Source organism: Perognathus longimembris, chromosome 19 (assembly GCF_023159225.1).
Source record: "Perognathus longimembris pacificus isolate PPM17 chromosome 19, ASM2315922v1, whole genome shotgun sequence".
Lineage (NCBI taxonomy): Eukaryota > Metazoa > Chordata > Mammalia > Rodentia > Heteromyidae > Perognathus > Perognathus longimembris.
This window is the reverse complement of record NC_063179.1, coordinates 21041456-21056356: the sequence shown is the minus strand read 5'-3', so window position 1 is coordinate 21056356 and position 14901 is coordinate 21041456. Positions and strand designations below refer to the sequence as shown.

General features: G+C 37.3%; 1 protein-coding gene across 1 annotated transcript in view; it reads left to right on the top strand.

Annotated features, from left to right (window-relative positions):
- Nup155 (nucleoporin 155) overlaps nucleotides 1–14901 on the top strand; it is a 52891-nt gene that overhangs the window by 23803 nt on the left and 14187 nt on the right. Inside the window, exons 16-25 of the mRNA XM_048368483.1 lie at nucleotides 1297–1385; nucleotides 2226–2288; nucleotides 3124–3271; nucleotides 4325–4391; nucleotides 7076–7191; nucleotides 8299–8396; nucleotides 10780–10910; nucleotides 12425–12616; nucleotides 13757–13895; nucleotides 14581–14716. Coding sequence (XP_048224440.1) covers nucleotides 1297–1385; nucleotides 2226–2288; nucleotides 3124–3271; nucleotides 4325–4391; nucleotides 7076–7191; nucleotides 8299–8396; nucleotides 10780–10910; nucleotides 12425–12616; nucleotides 13757–13895; nucleotides 14581–14716 — 1179 coding nt within the window. The remainder of the gene's footprint in view (nucleotides 1–1296; nucleotides 1386–2225; nucleotides 2289–3123; nucleotides 3272–4324; nucleotides 4392–7075; nucleotides 7192–8298; nucleotides 8397–10779; nucleotides 10911–12424; nucleotides 12617–13756; nucleotides 13896–14580; nucleotides 14717–14901) is intronic.

Here is a 14901-nt window from a genome sequence, read left to right as displayed (position 1 = left end):
ATGTGGTGCTGGGGAATTGAACCCAGGCCTCATGTATATGAGGCAAGCTCTCTTGCCACTAGGCCATATCCCCAGCCCCTACATTGCTTTATTTAAATTTGTTGTGCCAGTCCTGGGGCTTGAACTCAGGGCCTTGCATTCTCACTTGGCTTTTTCTGTTCAGTGTGGATGCTTTACTACATGAGGCACGCCTTCATTTCCATTTTTTTGTTTTGTTTGTTTTTTCAAGGTTAGAGTTAACTTAGACTTTTCTTCCCAGGCACATTTGAAACCACAATCCTCAGATCTCAGCCTTCTGAGTAGCTAGGATTACAGGTGTGAGCCACCAGTGCTTGGCTTAAATTTATTCTTTTTTTTTTTTTTGGCCAGTCCTGGGCCTTGGACTCAGGGCCTGAGCACTGTCCCTGGCTTCTTCCCGCTCAAGGCTAGAACTCTGCCACTTGAGCCACAGCGCCGCTTCTGGCCATTTTCTGTATATGTGGTGCTGGGGAATCGAACCTAGGGCCTTGTGTATCCGAGGCAGGCACTCTTGCCACTAGGCTATATCCCCAGCCCGTATTCTTTTAAATTATTCTTTAAATAGTTGTACAAAGGTGTTTCAATGCAATATGTCAGTTTATGAGTACAATGTATCTTGATCAATATTACCTGTTTTTTATCTTTTTTCTAGCTTTTTTTTCTATCTTAAATTATAAGCTCATCTGTCTATCTATAAGCTCATTATTAACACAGCTGCATGGTTAATGTTGATATGCAGAGATTCTGAATCATGTCAAGAAAACTTGGAATATACTATAGTGTATACTATAGAAGCATATACTCAGCTACAAGCATCTCACTCTCCAGCCCTGGAGATTTGTTTCTTTGGTTTTTGTGACAGGGACTTGCTACATAGTTTAGGTTGGTCTTGAATTCTAGGTCCTCCTTCCTCTGTCTCCTAAGTGCTGGCATTTCAAGCATGTAGTACAATGCTTAGGAAAGAAATATAAAAACAGATAATGTCTGGATTAATCCTAATGGAAAACTCCAGTGGCATTTCCTCACTAAGTAAATTCTCTGCATGGCAGATCTTTCTTTAGAATTTACCAGTCTCTTACAATTCTTCATAGTATTATTTACTAGTGAACATTTTCTGAGCAAGTATTAAGCATTCTATGCATATATCTCAGTCAGCACTATACAATAACTCTTAATGGTTAAAGTATTTATATGAAAGCCAAGCAGGACTACAACCCATTCCAGCTTTTAAATGGGTATTTTTACTGGACACACTCAGATTCTGTTGTCATATAACAGGTATGGTGGCGAGGCACAGATGAGATTTCCAGCCACTCTCCCCACGCCCAGTACTGTCGGTCCCATCTTGGGGTCACCTGTCTATTCTAGTGAGTATGAAACACTGAAATAAAACTTTATCAAACTTTACTTTTATTGAAACTCTATATGTATTTTACTCAGTAAAGTTTCTTGTTTTTATTATTGCTGCTGTATTATTGAATAGGTTATTTAACAAATACTTGTGGTTCTTAAAAGTGATAACATTAATATGGAAACCTTAATATATACTAGGAAGCAAAATAAGTATAACCTTTTGTTAAGTGGTACTTATTTAGAGGGAAAGATATGAAGAATTCAGTGTCAAGAAACTCTCCAAAATATGTTTTCCAGGGCTGGGGATATAGCCTAGTGGCAAGAGTGCCTGCCTCGGATACACAAGGCCCTAGGTTTGATTCCCCAGCACCACATATACAGAAAACGGCCAGAAGCGGCGCTGTGGCTCAAGTGGCAGAGTGCTAGCCTTGAGCGGGAAGAAGCCAGGGACAGTGCTCAGGCCCTGAGTCCAAGGCCCAGGACTGGCCAAAAAAAAAAAAAAATATATATATATATATATATATATATATGTTTTCCAGAGCTAGAATTGTTAGTTAGTGATAAATAAATGAGTCATTGTATGTTTTGTATGTGATGCCACTCCTCACTCATTATAAACAACTTCTGCTTAATTTGATCAAACTCAAAAGATTGGGAGGTTATTTTAAATGTTCTTTGGTGGTGACTCTTTATATTATGAAAATTAAGCAGTAAAACCTCTTGAAGTTGGTTTAAGGAGGAACTGGAAGATGACAGGATGGGTTTGATCGTATATGTAAGGAAATTTAACAAAGAGCCTAATATATGCTAATAAGAAATCTTAAATCTTTATATATGCTTCTTTGTGTTTTTAGGTTCTCCTGTTCCTGGTGGTAGTCCCTATCCAAACCCATCCTTTTTGGGAACACCGTCTCATGGTACTTCTTTACTTTGTTTTGTGGTATTGTTGTTGTTATTATTACTATTACTACTACTACAGCTGTTCTTTTTGAGGAGCTAGTTTTATCATTTATCCTTAATTTTATTGTTTTAAAGGTTAATTTTGCTATTTCCTTATGGGGGGGAAATGTCACATAATAGAAGTAATATTCTGAAGAAGTGACACTGATTGAGGTGCATTGTACTCATAAACTGATGTGTTGAATTGAAACCTCGTTTAAGAACTACTTAAAGCAAATAACAAAGAAGTGTTATCCTGGGGCTGGGGATATGGCCTAGTGGCAAGAGTGTTTGCCTCGTATATATGAGGCCCTGGGTTCAATTCCCCAGCACCACATATACAGAAAATGGTCAGAAGTGGCGCTGTGGCTCAAGTGGCAGAGTGCTAGCCTTGAGCAAAAAGAAGCCAGGGACAGTGCTCAGGCCCTGAGTCCAAGCCCCAGGACTGGCAAAAAAAAAGAAGTGTTATCCTAATAAATACTAGCATTTGGACATCATTACTATACTTTATTTAGGACTTCTCTAATGGTGTGCCTATAAGTCCCCTGTTTGGGTATCAGGATTTAACTGGACCCTGAGATTAGTGTAATTAGGTGTTTGACTCCAAGCTTTAGGAGCATGGATTCCACTTTTTCTTTCCATTTCTTTCTGTATTGCCAACACTTTAAAGTCTACCTTTTTTCATACAAAGACAAATATATTCCATTATTTAAATTTTTTTCATACCTTCACATTCATATGTACAACCAACTTGGATTGGGAATTTTGAATTTTTAGAATTATTTTTAAGAGATTTGTGTTTGTCTATATAAGGTATACAGCCTTCAGCCATGTCAACTCCAATGTCAGCTATGGGAAACCCAGCAACTCAGACCACAGGTATGAGTTGTGTGACTGGACCAGAGATTGTGTTCTCGGGAAAACACAATGGTATTTGCATTTACTTTTCTCGAATTATAGGGTAAGTTTTTTGGGCTTTTTAGCCGGTTTAAAAATTTACGACATATTTAATTGTTGCTCACTTTGTCCCATTTTTAACTCTTAATATGAGACATTTATTCCTATTAAATTTTACATTTGTTTGGCTCTTTTATCCATTGATAAATTACTTTATCATTTCAGCCTTTTTGTTACCTATATGTATTGCTATGTTTTACTTCTGTGTGTATCATCAGAATATTTCTATATACATATTAATTATGCAGCATTATATACCACTCCATGTTCTGTGGCATCTCTAGCTATCCACTGGACAGTTCTTCTTTGGGCCATGAGGTAGAAAACTACTTATCCTGGTCACTCCTGGGATGTTCAGGGGAATGTGAATTGGCTGATTTGGAATGGCCTTGGCTGAGGAGACAGCTGCATTGTTCTCAACGTGTTCTCATCCTGCAGCAGGCCAGCCAAGGATTATTCATGTACCAGTTCCAGATGTATGCTTTCATATCATTTGCCTAGAAATGTGAAACACTGCAGAACCTCTTTCTAAATTTATAACTTTTTCATTATATAATCCATTTATAATTTACTACCCATATTCTCTTGATTTTTATTATCTGAAATAACTAGGTATACTTAGTTTGAAATTCTTCCTATTTTCCATTTTTGTTGAAAGCTTAGTAAATGTTAAGCAATCTCTAACTTTCAAAAACTAAATAAAGATCAGATGTGGTCATGTGCACCTGTTATCTCAGCTGTTTGTAAGCAGACATTAGAAGGATCATATCTTGAAGCCATGTCTGGCAAGTTAGCCAGACCTCAGTTCCACCAGTGGGCTGGGCATGGTGGGTACATGTCTATAATTTCAGCTACTTGGAGGTACAGGAAGATCTTGGTCAAAATATAAGACCCTACCCAAAAAGTAACTGAGGCAAAAAAGCATTGGAGGCCATGACTAAAGTTGGAGAACATCTGCCTAGCAGGTGCAAGGCCCCAAATTAAAATCCTAGAAGAAAAAAGCCACTTTGCTTCTACAGAGATTTGAATATGTATTCAAATTAATTTTTTTTTCCAGAAATATTTGGGATGCTAGCTTAGTAGTGGAGAGAATATTCAAGAGTGGCAATAGAGAGATCACTGCAGTAAGTATATATAAAGTCATCTCCTTTGCATATAATCAGAAGTTATGTCTAGATTATTTCCCAATTCTGTAAATAAGATGTAATGATTCTTTTATGTATATAAAAGATCTTGTGATCTTGTCTATTAAACTAATCTACTCTGGTTCATTCAGGCAGGTCTGCCTTTGTCACTGTCACATATTAAAACTGTCTTATGCTGAATACTGTTTTTTAAAGATTTTACCACATGATAACTTCCTGCAAAATGAGAAGATGAATGCCTCCTTCATAAGAATTTTACATGGGGCTGGGAATGTGGCCTAGTGGCAAGAGTGCTTGCCTCGTATACATGAAGCCCTGGGTTCGATTCCTCAGCACCACATCTATAGAAAACGGCCAGAAGTGGCGCTGTGGCTCAAGTGGCAGAGTGCTAGTCTGAGGGGGAAAAAAAAAAAAAAGCTAGGGACAGTGCTCAGGCCCTGAGTGGCTCCAGGACTGGCCAAAAAAAAAGAAAGAAAGAAAGAAAAGAAAAGAAAAAGAATTTTACATGATTTTACTATTTTTTACTTCAGTTAATATTCACAATAGCTCCATAAACCTAGAACTAATGTCCTAGCATTGAACTACTTCCCAAGTGCTTTAAGAATCCCATTTTGTAGAACTTTGTCTTATCACAGATTCTGTTTTTTTTTTTTTTTTTTTTTTTGGGCCAGTCCTGGGGCTTGGACTCAGGGCCTGAGCACTTTCCCTGGCTTCTTCTTGCTCAAAGCTAGCACTCTGCCACTTGAGCCACAGCGCCACTTCTGGCCATTTTCTGTATATGTGGTGCTGGGGAATCGAACCTAGGGCCTCATGTATACGAGGCAAGCACTCTTGCCACTAGGCAATATCCCCAGCCCCTTATCACAGATTCTGGTAGGAAGATTTTCCTTAAAAATCTGGAATATTAGCCTGGCACCAGCAGCTCACACCTGTGATCATTGCTACTTAGAATACTGAGATGTGGAAGATTCAAGTTTAAAGCCAGGCTGGGTAGATTAGTTTGTGAGGTAGAAGCACTATCTATGAGTTAGAAAGCCTAGCAGAAGGCCCTCATATTGGCACTGAAAAAGAAAAAAACTTAAAACAATTTTTATTTAAGGCTTTTTTTCCTCTTTAAATTGAAAGATACCAAATATCTGTCCTCTTCCTCTCCTCCCTCCATTTCTTTTTTGTTGTTCTTGTCCATCTGTTTCCTTATTTCATTCTTTGAGATAAATTTCACTGAATATTGCAAATTGGTGTGGAACTTGAGATACTCCTGTTCTCACCTCTTGAGTTCTGGGATTGAGTTTCTGGGACAATACACCTGGCACAAATGTCTTTTTAAAAAGCCACGGGGTGCTGGTAGCTCGCACTTGTAATCCTAGCTACTTGGGAGGTTGAGATCTGTGAATTGCGGTTCTAAAGTAGGAAAGTCCATGAGACTCTTATCACCACTAAACTGCCAGAGAAGATGGAAATAGAGCTGTGGATCAAGTAGTAGAGTGCTAGACTTGAGTGAAAAAAAACTAAGGGACAGCGCCCCCCGTCCTTAGTTCAAACCCGTGTACTGGCCACTAAGAGGTAAAAGTTGCATTTCTAAGGATAAGAATACATTTCACCTGTTGTAGCATTGAACTGGCAGAACTAATGGATAGTGGTAAAAAATTAATTTGTTTTCTTAGAGATGGGATGACTAATAGCTAGACAAGGACATTAATGAATTGTGTGTGCGTGTGTGCGCACGTGTGTGTTCCTGGGGCTTGAACTCAGGGATGTTATCCCTCAGCTTTTTTGCTCAAGTCTAAGACTACCACTTTGAGCTACAGCTCTTCTTCTGGCTTTTTTTTTTTTTTTTTTTTTTTGGCCTGTCTTGGGCCTTGGACTCAGGGCCTGAGCACTGTTCCTGGCTTCTTTTTGCTCAAGGCTAGCACTCTGCCACTTGAGCCACAGCGCCACTGCTGGCCATTTTCTTTCTTTCTTTTTTTGGCCAGTCCTGGGCCTTGGACTCAGGGCCTAAGCACTGTCCCTGGCTTCTTCCTGCTCAAGGCTAGCACTCTGCCACCTGAGCCACAGCGCCCCTTCTGGCCGTTTTCCATATATGTGGTGCTGGGGAATCGAACTGAGAGCTTCTTGTGTAGGAGGCAAGCACTCTTGCCACTAGGCCATATTCCCAGCCCTGCTGGCCATTTTCTATATATGTGATTCTGAGAAATCGAACCCAGGGCTTCATGTATACGATTCTGGCTTTTTTTCTGGTAGGTAATTTGGTGATAAGGTTCTCATGGGCTTTCCTGCTTGGGCTGGCTTCAGACTATATGATCTCAGCCTCCTGAGTAGCTAGGATTACAGGCATGAGTCACCAGCACTGTCTTAAGAAATTTGCTGTATTTCATCTGTAGGTGGACATAAAACTTGGAAAGTTATCAAGATGTTCTGAACATTTGTGTTTTACTGTATGCAAATTACATCTCAACCTTATAAAAGGAGGGAAGGGTGGAAGGTATTGATATCATTTCTTTTCCTTTATGGTGATGAATACAGTATGAATTGATATAATAAAAACTGCAAACCATACTATTTCTAAAGAATTGTATTTACTCAGAACCATATGGAGCATCTCCTTTTCATATGTACACTTTTTCAATATTTAAAAGCTTTTGAAAAATCTTCCATTCTTGCAGATTGAAAGTAGTGTGCCTTCCCAACTGCTGGAGTCAGTGCTACAAGAATTAAAGGGTTTGCAAGAGTTCCTCGACAGAAATTCGCAGTTTGCTGGAGGGCCATTAGGAAATCCAAAGTAAGAATTTTTTTTTAATGCTTATTAGTGTGTCCACTCTTTATAATTATCCTTTTAAATTGTATAGCTCTATAGGTGTTAGCTATAGTAAGTTTTGCAACCATTACCTACTATCTACTTCTAGAGTAGTCAGTCATTCCTTTTCCTCTCTTCCAGTCCCTGGCAACCATTGTCTACTTGCTGTCACAATGGACCTGCCTCTTCTGAATACTTTATATAAATGGAAAAAGGCAATATGATTTTTTGTCTGGCTTTTTCTTACTATAATGGTAAGAAAAGGTCCATCCATTCCTACTTTCTTGGGTTTTTTCAACATAGTGAAGGAGTTTAAAAATATCTTTTCTGGGCTGGGAATGTGGCTTAGTAGAGTGCTTGCCTAGCATACAAGAAGCCCTGGATTTGATTCCTCAGTACCACATACACAGAAAAAGCCAGAAGTAGCGCTATGGCTCAAGTGGTAGAGTGCTAGCCTTGAGCAAAAGAAGCTCAGGGACAGTATTCATGCCCTGAGTTCAAGCTCCAGGGCTGGCAAATAATAAATTAAAAAAACAAACCATATATATCTTTTCTACATTTTCAGAGATAAAATAATACATTAAAAAAATACACTTGTAGTTGCACATGGTTTTGACCAACCCTAGAATGCCTGAAATATTAGTTCCATAAACTTTACTTACTTAAGTATTTAATTCAGTAACTGTAAATATATAGATCAACTTTTAGAACATTTTTAGCATCTAGAAGAAAAACTTCTTGTCCACCTGGTATCAATCCTTCCACACCATCTCTAGCCCTAGAAAGAAATACTAATCTATGTTATATAGATTTATATGTTCTTGATATTTTATATAACAGTCATATAGTACATTTTGACTCTGGCTTTTTTGACTTATCCTGTTTTTGAGGCCTCATGTTTGAGGATTATGTTGTAACATATACTGGTGTTTTATGCCTTTTTATTTTCCGACAGGTTTGGAAGTTTAAGAACATAAACTACATATATATATGTATATATATATGTAGTATAAATGGTTGAAGTCTGTGGTCAGGATGTCTGTTGCATATCAGTGCAGCTGTTAACTATATACACATATTCTGTAATTTCAGTACTACTGCCAAAGTGCAACAAAGACTGATAGGATTCATGCGTCCTGAAAATGGAAATACTCAGCAAATGCAACAGGAATTGCAGAGGAAGTTTCATGGTAAATTCTGATTTAAAAAAAAAACTTGTACATGACCCTCTGAAGAGTTTTATTACTTGAATAGAAAACAATAGAAAGTTCTTAGTAAGATTTAGTTTCTTTGGTAACACAAAAAAATTAACTTATAGTAGAGAAAATATGGAAATAATTTGTATTCCTTTTTTAGCTTATAGATTTTTGTCTCTTGACTGCTAGGAAACATAATTTTCATTGTGATGATATAAACATCTCATAACGTTTACCATCCTGACTATTAAAGTGCATAGTTCAGTAGTGTTTTGCATTTTTTAATAGTTAATAATCTCCAGAACTCTTTCCATGTCTTGATGTTTTTTCTCTATGTTCTTGTACTTTTTCTTTTGAAATCTGATATTTCTTTTTCTTTTTTTGCCAGTCCTGGGGCTTGAACTCAGGGTCTGGGCACTGTCCCTAAGCTTCTTTTGCTAAAGACTAACAGTCTACCACTTGAACCAGCTTTTTCTTTTTATGTGGTGCTGAGGAATCGAACCCAGGGCTTCATGCAAGCTAGGCAAGCACTCTACCATTAAGCCACATTCCCAGCCTGAAACGCAGTATTTCTGACTGGTAGAATTTCTTTCATTCTCAAATACTCACTCATTTGCATCTGTTTGTCCTACATTATTTTGTTCCCTTCTTGCTGTCCATGATTTTCTGTCATTTTATAAATCCTTTCTGAACTGCTAATGATACATCAATAAACTTTTCCTACCTCAGCTAGCTTCAAACTGTGATACTCAGATCTCAGCCTCCTAAGTAGCTAGGATTAGAGTCATGCGCCACTGGCGCCTGTCTCAATTTTCAAATACATTATATAACTGAATCACAACCCCAAACCTGCTCAGATGTTAACAAATATAATTCAAGCAAAATTTCTAGAAATTACTCTTACCTATTTTAAATTCTATTACTTATTTCCTTTTTTATTATATTTTACTTTCTACTGGAGACGATGGAGCAAAAGCTATCATTACAATGAACTGATATCGTGACCTTCCAATGAGTATAAACTTAGGGTGGAGAAACTTTACTATACCTTTAGAAAACCGTGGGCTTTTTTTATTTTTATATTACCTTTACTCCTCTTCTCAGCTTTTTCAAGCAATATTTAGTGGTTTTGGTTATGCCATCTTCCTATGTGTGTATGTATATAGACATAGCTCTATATATGTTGTATTTCAGTCATGTTCACTTCATCTCCCAATATTCTTTCCCTTTTCTCCTGCTTCATCTGCTCCTTCCCCAGCTATTCCCTCTTCATGCTCATAATGTCCCATTATTATTACTGCCATTTTAGGTTTAGATTCTGTGAGCAAAACCTGTTATTTTAAGTTTTTCTTGGTGGTGATTTTCTTTGTTTTTAGTGATAGGAAAGTTTTTGTTATTGTTGTTGTTGGTTATGGGGCCTAAATTTGGGGCCTGGGCACAGTCCCTGAGCTCTTTCACTGAAGGCTAGTGCTCTACCACTTTGAGGCATTTCCAGTTTTCTGGCGGTTAACTGGAGATTAGTCTCATAGACTTTGCTGCCTGGGCTGGCTGTGAATCTCAATCCTCAGATCTCAGCCTCCACTGAGTAGCTAGGATTACAGGCTTGAGCCACCAGTGCCTGGCTATGATAGGAAAGTTTATTCAGAAAAGAAACACTTTCAATAGACTCATTGCAAGTTAACTCTAGGATGAGCATGCTATATATAACCCCCTTTATGTCTCTTTTTCTTATAAATTAATATCTAAAAGTGGGTGTAGGAAGGGACCTAGTTTTAATTTTTCAGTGTACTTCCCAACTTTAATGTCTGAGTCTGGTTCTTTTAATATTAATTTTAATTCCATATTTAGTCATCTGTCTATCCTCCCTTATTCTCACTGTGTTTTCCAGGTTGGAGGGTCAGATAGCTCACTCAAATGTTTGGAATTGGAGCTTGGCTTACCCTGCTCCACATGCTGATCTCCAGTGCCAGCCAGTCACTTTAATTCAAACAATGTAATTTCCTTCTTTCTGGCTGAATACTATTAATAACTTTTTTAAAAAATCTGTTTTTCTCATCACAGAAACCTCAGAAATAAAAATAAATATATTTGATTTATATTTACCAATAGGGATAGTTTGTCAATGTATATAAATTGGTAAAAAGAAGTGATAAGAACATAGCATTATTATTTTTATATACATACACAAATAGACTCACACAGAGCAAGAGGATGAAACCATAAATATAACAACTGGTGTATACTTGCCCTTGGTGAGGTCAGAAAAGACACTAGCATAATTTCAGCTATAACTATTGATTCCATCTGAAATAAAGAAAATAATCTGTTTTATTCTATGTCATTTTATAAAACTTAACAACTTGCATTTTTTCATTAGAGGCTCAACTGAGTGAAAAAGTTTCACTTCAGGCAATTCAGCAGTTGGTGAGAAAATCATACCAGGCTCTGGCTTTATGGAAACTGCTTTGTGAACATCAGTTTACCATCATTGTAGGAGAACTTCAAAAGGTAAAATTTGTGTATTTGCTCTAGGATCACAAAGTTGTTGTTGTTGCATGATTTTAATTTTACACTTGGATTTGAGTAATGCTTAGGTTATGATAAAATTAGTACATTATACAAAATAATACACAAAAATGTGATAACTTAGCCTGGTGCCATTGGCTCATGTCTATAATCCTACTTACTGAGGGAACCGAATATCTGGAGGGTCAAAGTTTGAAGATAGCTGGGCAGGTAGTCCATGAGATTCTTAACTCCAGTTACTCACCAAAAAGCCCAAAGTGGAGCTGTATTAACAGTATTAGCGTTGAGCACACAAAGTTAATGAACAGTGTGCCCAGGCCCTTAGTTCAAGCCCCGGTACCAACACACACACACACACACACACACACAGAGTGCATCTTCTTTAAAGGTTTTGAATGGTTTGTTCATGGACTATATAAGGAGGCACAAGAGGGTTTGTAATAAGATCACTAGATTCAGCTGGCAAATGTAGCTGACTTTTTACTGTCATATTTTCAATCAGATGACTCATTTTTTCATCATCTACTGATAGATTTTTCTTGATTTATTATGACAAAATGATAATTTTCTAAACTTATGATTCCTACAACAGTTATTACGTTCAATTCCTAAAAAAAAAACTTTTCTATGTCTTCTAAGGCTGTTTGATTACACTGAATAACTCTGTGAGTGTCATTTTTCAAAGTTAGAAAGTGATTCACAGTTTGTTTCACTAGCATCCAATTGGTAGTCTGGGGTTTTGCTGGCAGTTTTATTTTTCCTCTCCCTCTCCCTATCCCCTTACCCCTTGCCCCTGCCCCCGCCCCATGATCTACAACTTGAGCCACAGCTCCACTTCTGCCTTTTGGCTGGTTAATTAATAAGAATCTCATAAGCTTTCCTGCCTGGGCTGGCTTTGAACCATGATTCTCCTGAGTTGCCAGTATTACAGGAATGAGCCACTGGCACCCAGCTATTACATTCTTTTTTATGGCAGTACTTTGAACTTCAATTTCTAAATCTCAGCCTTCTGAGTAGCAAGGATTATAGATTTATTTATTTGCATTGTTTGGGTTCAAATCTTGCTACATGCTAAATAAATGTTCTACCACCCAGTTTCATCTCTAGCCATAATCTCAAGATTTTTTTTAGATGTAACAAAGGTATTGTTTCTTCCTGGTTGTCACACTCAGTTCATGTTACATGACTTTAATTTGGGTTCTACCTGGCCTTTACAGAGTTAGAACTTTGTACCACAGATATTTGGGGTTGTTTTCTAACTCTTTGATTTTATGCAAGCTTGCAGAATTTGTTTCTTTTACACATTTTCTTTTTTAGTCGTAGAGATTGAATTTAGGACTCTACCAGTGAACCACATATACTGATAATTTTATTTATTTATTTTTATTGTAAAGGTGACATATAGAGGGGTTACAGTTACATAAGTCAGGTAATGAGTACATTTCTTTGTGAACAGTGTCACCTCCCCTCATTTGATAGGAATTTCTTCTTCCTAGGAATTGCAAGAGCAACTGAAGATTACCACCTTTAAAGATCTTGTAATCAGGGACAAAGAACTCACTGGAGCATTAATTGCTTCTCTTATCAACTGCTACATCAGAGACAATGCTGCTGTGGATGGTATTAGTTCACATTTACAGGACATCTGCCCACTTCTGTATAGCACTGATGATGCAGTTTGTTCTAAGGTATGATGCTTTCTTACCTGTTTTTCTGCTTTTTACACATTTTTATAGTATGATCTAAATGAAATTCAGGAATAGAAATCAGGAGCTGTTTTGCTTTAATCAAAATATGATCTCAAAAGAATAAACATATCCTGGATTCAGAATCCTCATTTAACAAAAGAGTTCAAATACGTAGTTTCATAAAATCCATGTGCTTATTAAACTCTTAAGGTTTGGGGCTGGGAATATGGCCTAGTGGCAAGAGTGCTTGCCTTGTATACATGAAGCCCTGGGTTCAATTCCTCAGCACCCCATATACAGAAAACAGCCAGAAGGGGCTCTATGGCTCAAGCGGCAGAGTGCTAGCCTTGAACAAAAAGAAGCCAGAGGGGGCTGGGGATATAGCCTAGTGGCAAGAGTGCCTGCCTCGGATGCACGAGGCCCTAGGTTCGATTCCCCAGCACCACATATACAGAAAACGGCCAGAAGCGGCGCTGTGGCTCAAGTGGCAGAGTGCTAGCCTTGAGCGGGAAGAAGCCAGGGACAGTGCTCAGGCCCTGAGTCCAAGGCCCAGGACTGGCCAAAAAAAAAAAAAAAAAAAGAAGCCAGAGACAGTGCTCAGGCCCTAAGTCCAAGGCCCAGGACTGGCAAAAAAAAAATTTGAAAATTAAAAAAATAAAAAACTAAAAAATAAACTCTTAAGGTTTTATATAGAAAATCTTTAATACTATTTAGAACATTTTAATAAAGAAAATGTAGAAATGTTTGATAATTAACATATTTGTTTCTCTGCTTAAAAATTAAGGATAATCACTAAGATTTTAGGTAAATAACAGGGTAATTTTTATTGATCCTTTCCTACAGGTGGAAAAATAAGTAAATCAGTGTCACTCGGACTGCATGCTGACCAATAATATATTGACTAGGCAAGAGAATTACCAGACAGAACTATCTTGCCTAACATGTTTGTGAGAGGAATTAAGAATAGCTAGTCTTTTTTTGATCAAAAATTTTCTGCCTAAAATTAAGAAGAAGTAAGTTTGTAGCATTTTATTTATATGATAATGAACTACATATAACATTAGCCATAGCTGAAGCTTCTGTTGACAGCATCATATGTCTGCTTGATTTTATATTTTTTAAGTTTCTGTCATCTTTTAGGCAAATGAACTTCTTCAGCGTTCCCGACAAGTTCAAAATAAGATTGAGAAAGAAAGAATGTTAAGAGAATCATTAAAGGAATATCAAAAAATCAGTAATCAAGTGGACCTTTCCAATGTTTGTGTTCAGTATAGACAAGGTAAGAAACTAAATGTTCTTGTCTTTTACTTAACTCTGAGGACAGTAACTCAGTGACAGTGTATGCATAAAATCAACAATGTATCAACCAAGTGATGATAAAAATCCTCTTCAGAAGCAAATTTTTTTTTCAAAATCAGTGACTCAAGGATATTTTGAAATTGGAGACTTTTTTTTGGTGATGTTACAGATCAAATACAGGGCCTTGAAGTCTTTGCTTCTGAAGCTACATCAAGCATGAAGTATGTAACTTTATGATATTTGAGTTGTAATCATTGTCTAGTTAAAAGTACTGTCTTAAATAATTTACGATTTAAATTTTTTGACTAATTTTAAAAATCAAAACTGCCAGGAGCCTTTAAAATTACTTTAAATCAAATTGAATGTGATAGAATACAGGTGTTTTGAATCCCATAATTTCCCCCCTTTCTCCCAAATAAAGAATTGAAACTCTTCTTTCTATTATTTTAAATGTGAAAATGTTTTTTAAGAAGCAATATTTTGACAGCTGCCTTCCAGGCATATTAAGACCCTTTTCCTTGGATAACTTATCAGAAATGTTCTACTTTCACTAAGGTGCCCAATAGAGACATGGGATTGATTATTGTTTTTATATGCTAGATATGGAAAAATATATTCAGCTTAGTAATAAATGCTCAGCCCTTGTTCATTTTCTTTCCCATTAGTGCGTTTTTATGAGGGTGTGGTAGAACTTTCGCTTACTGCTGCAGAGAAAAAAGATCCTCAGGGGCTTGGACTTCATTTCTATAAACATGGAGAGCCAGAAGAAGATGTAGTTGGGCATCAGGCTTTCCAAGAAAGGTAAGTACTAAAGCCTTAGAGTGTTATCAGCCTTTGAGAGACTTTATTGATGTTATTATTTGTGGTTGTTTTTGCTAGTCTTGGGGCTTGAACTCAGGGCCTGAGCACTGTCCTTGGCCTCTTTTTGCTCAAGGGTAGCACTCTACCTCTTGAGCCACAGAGCCACTTCTGGCTTTTTCTATATA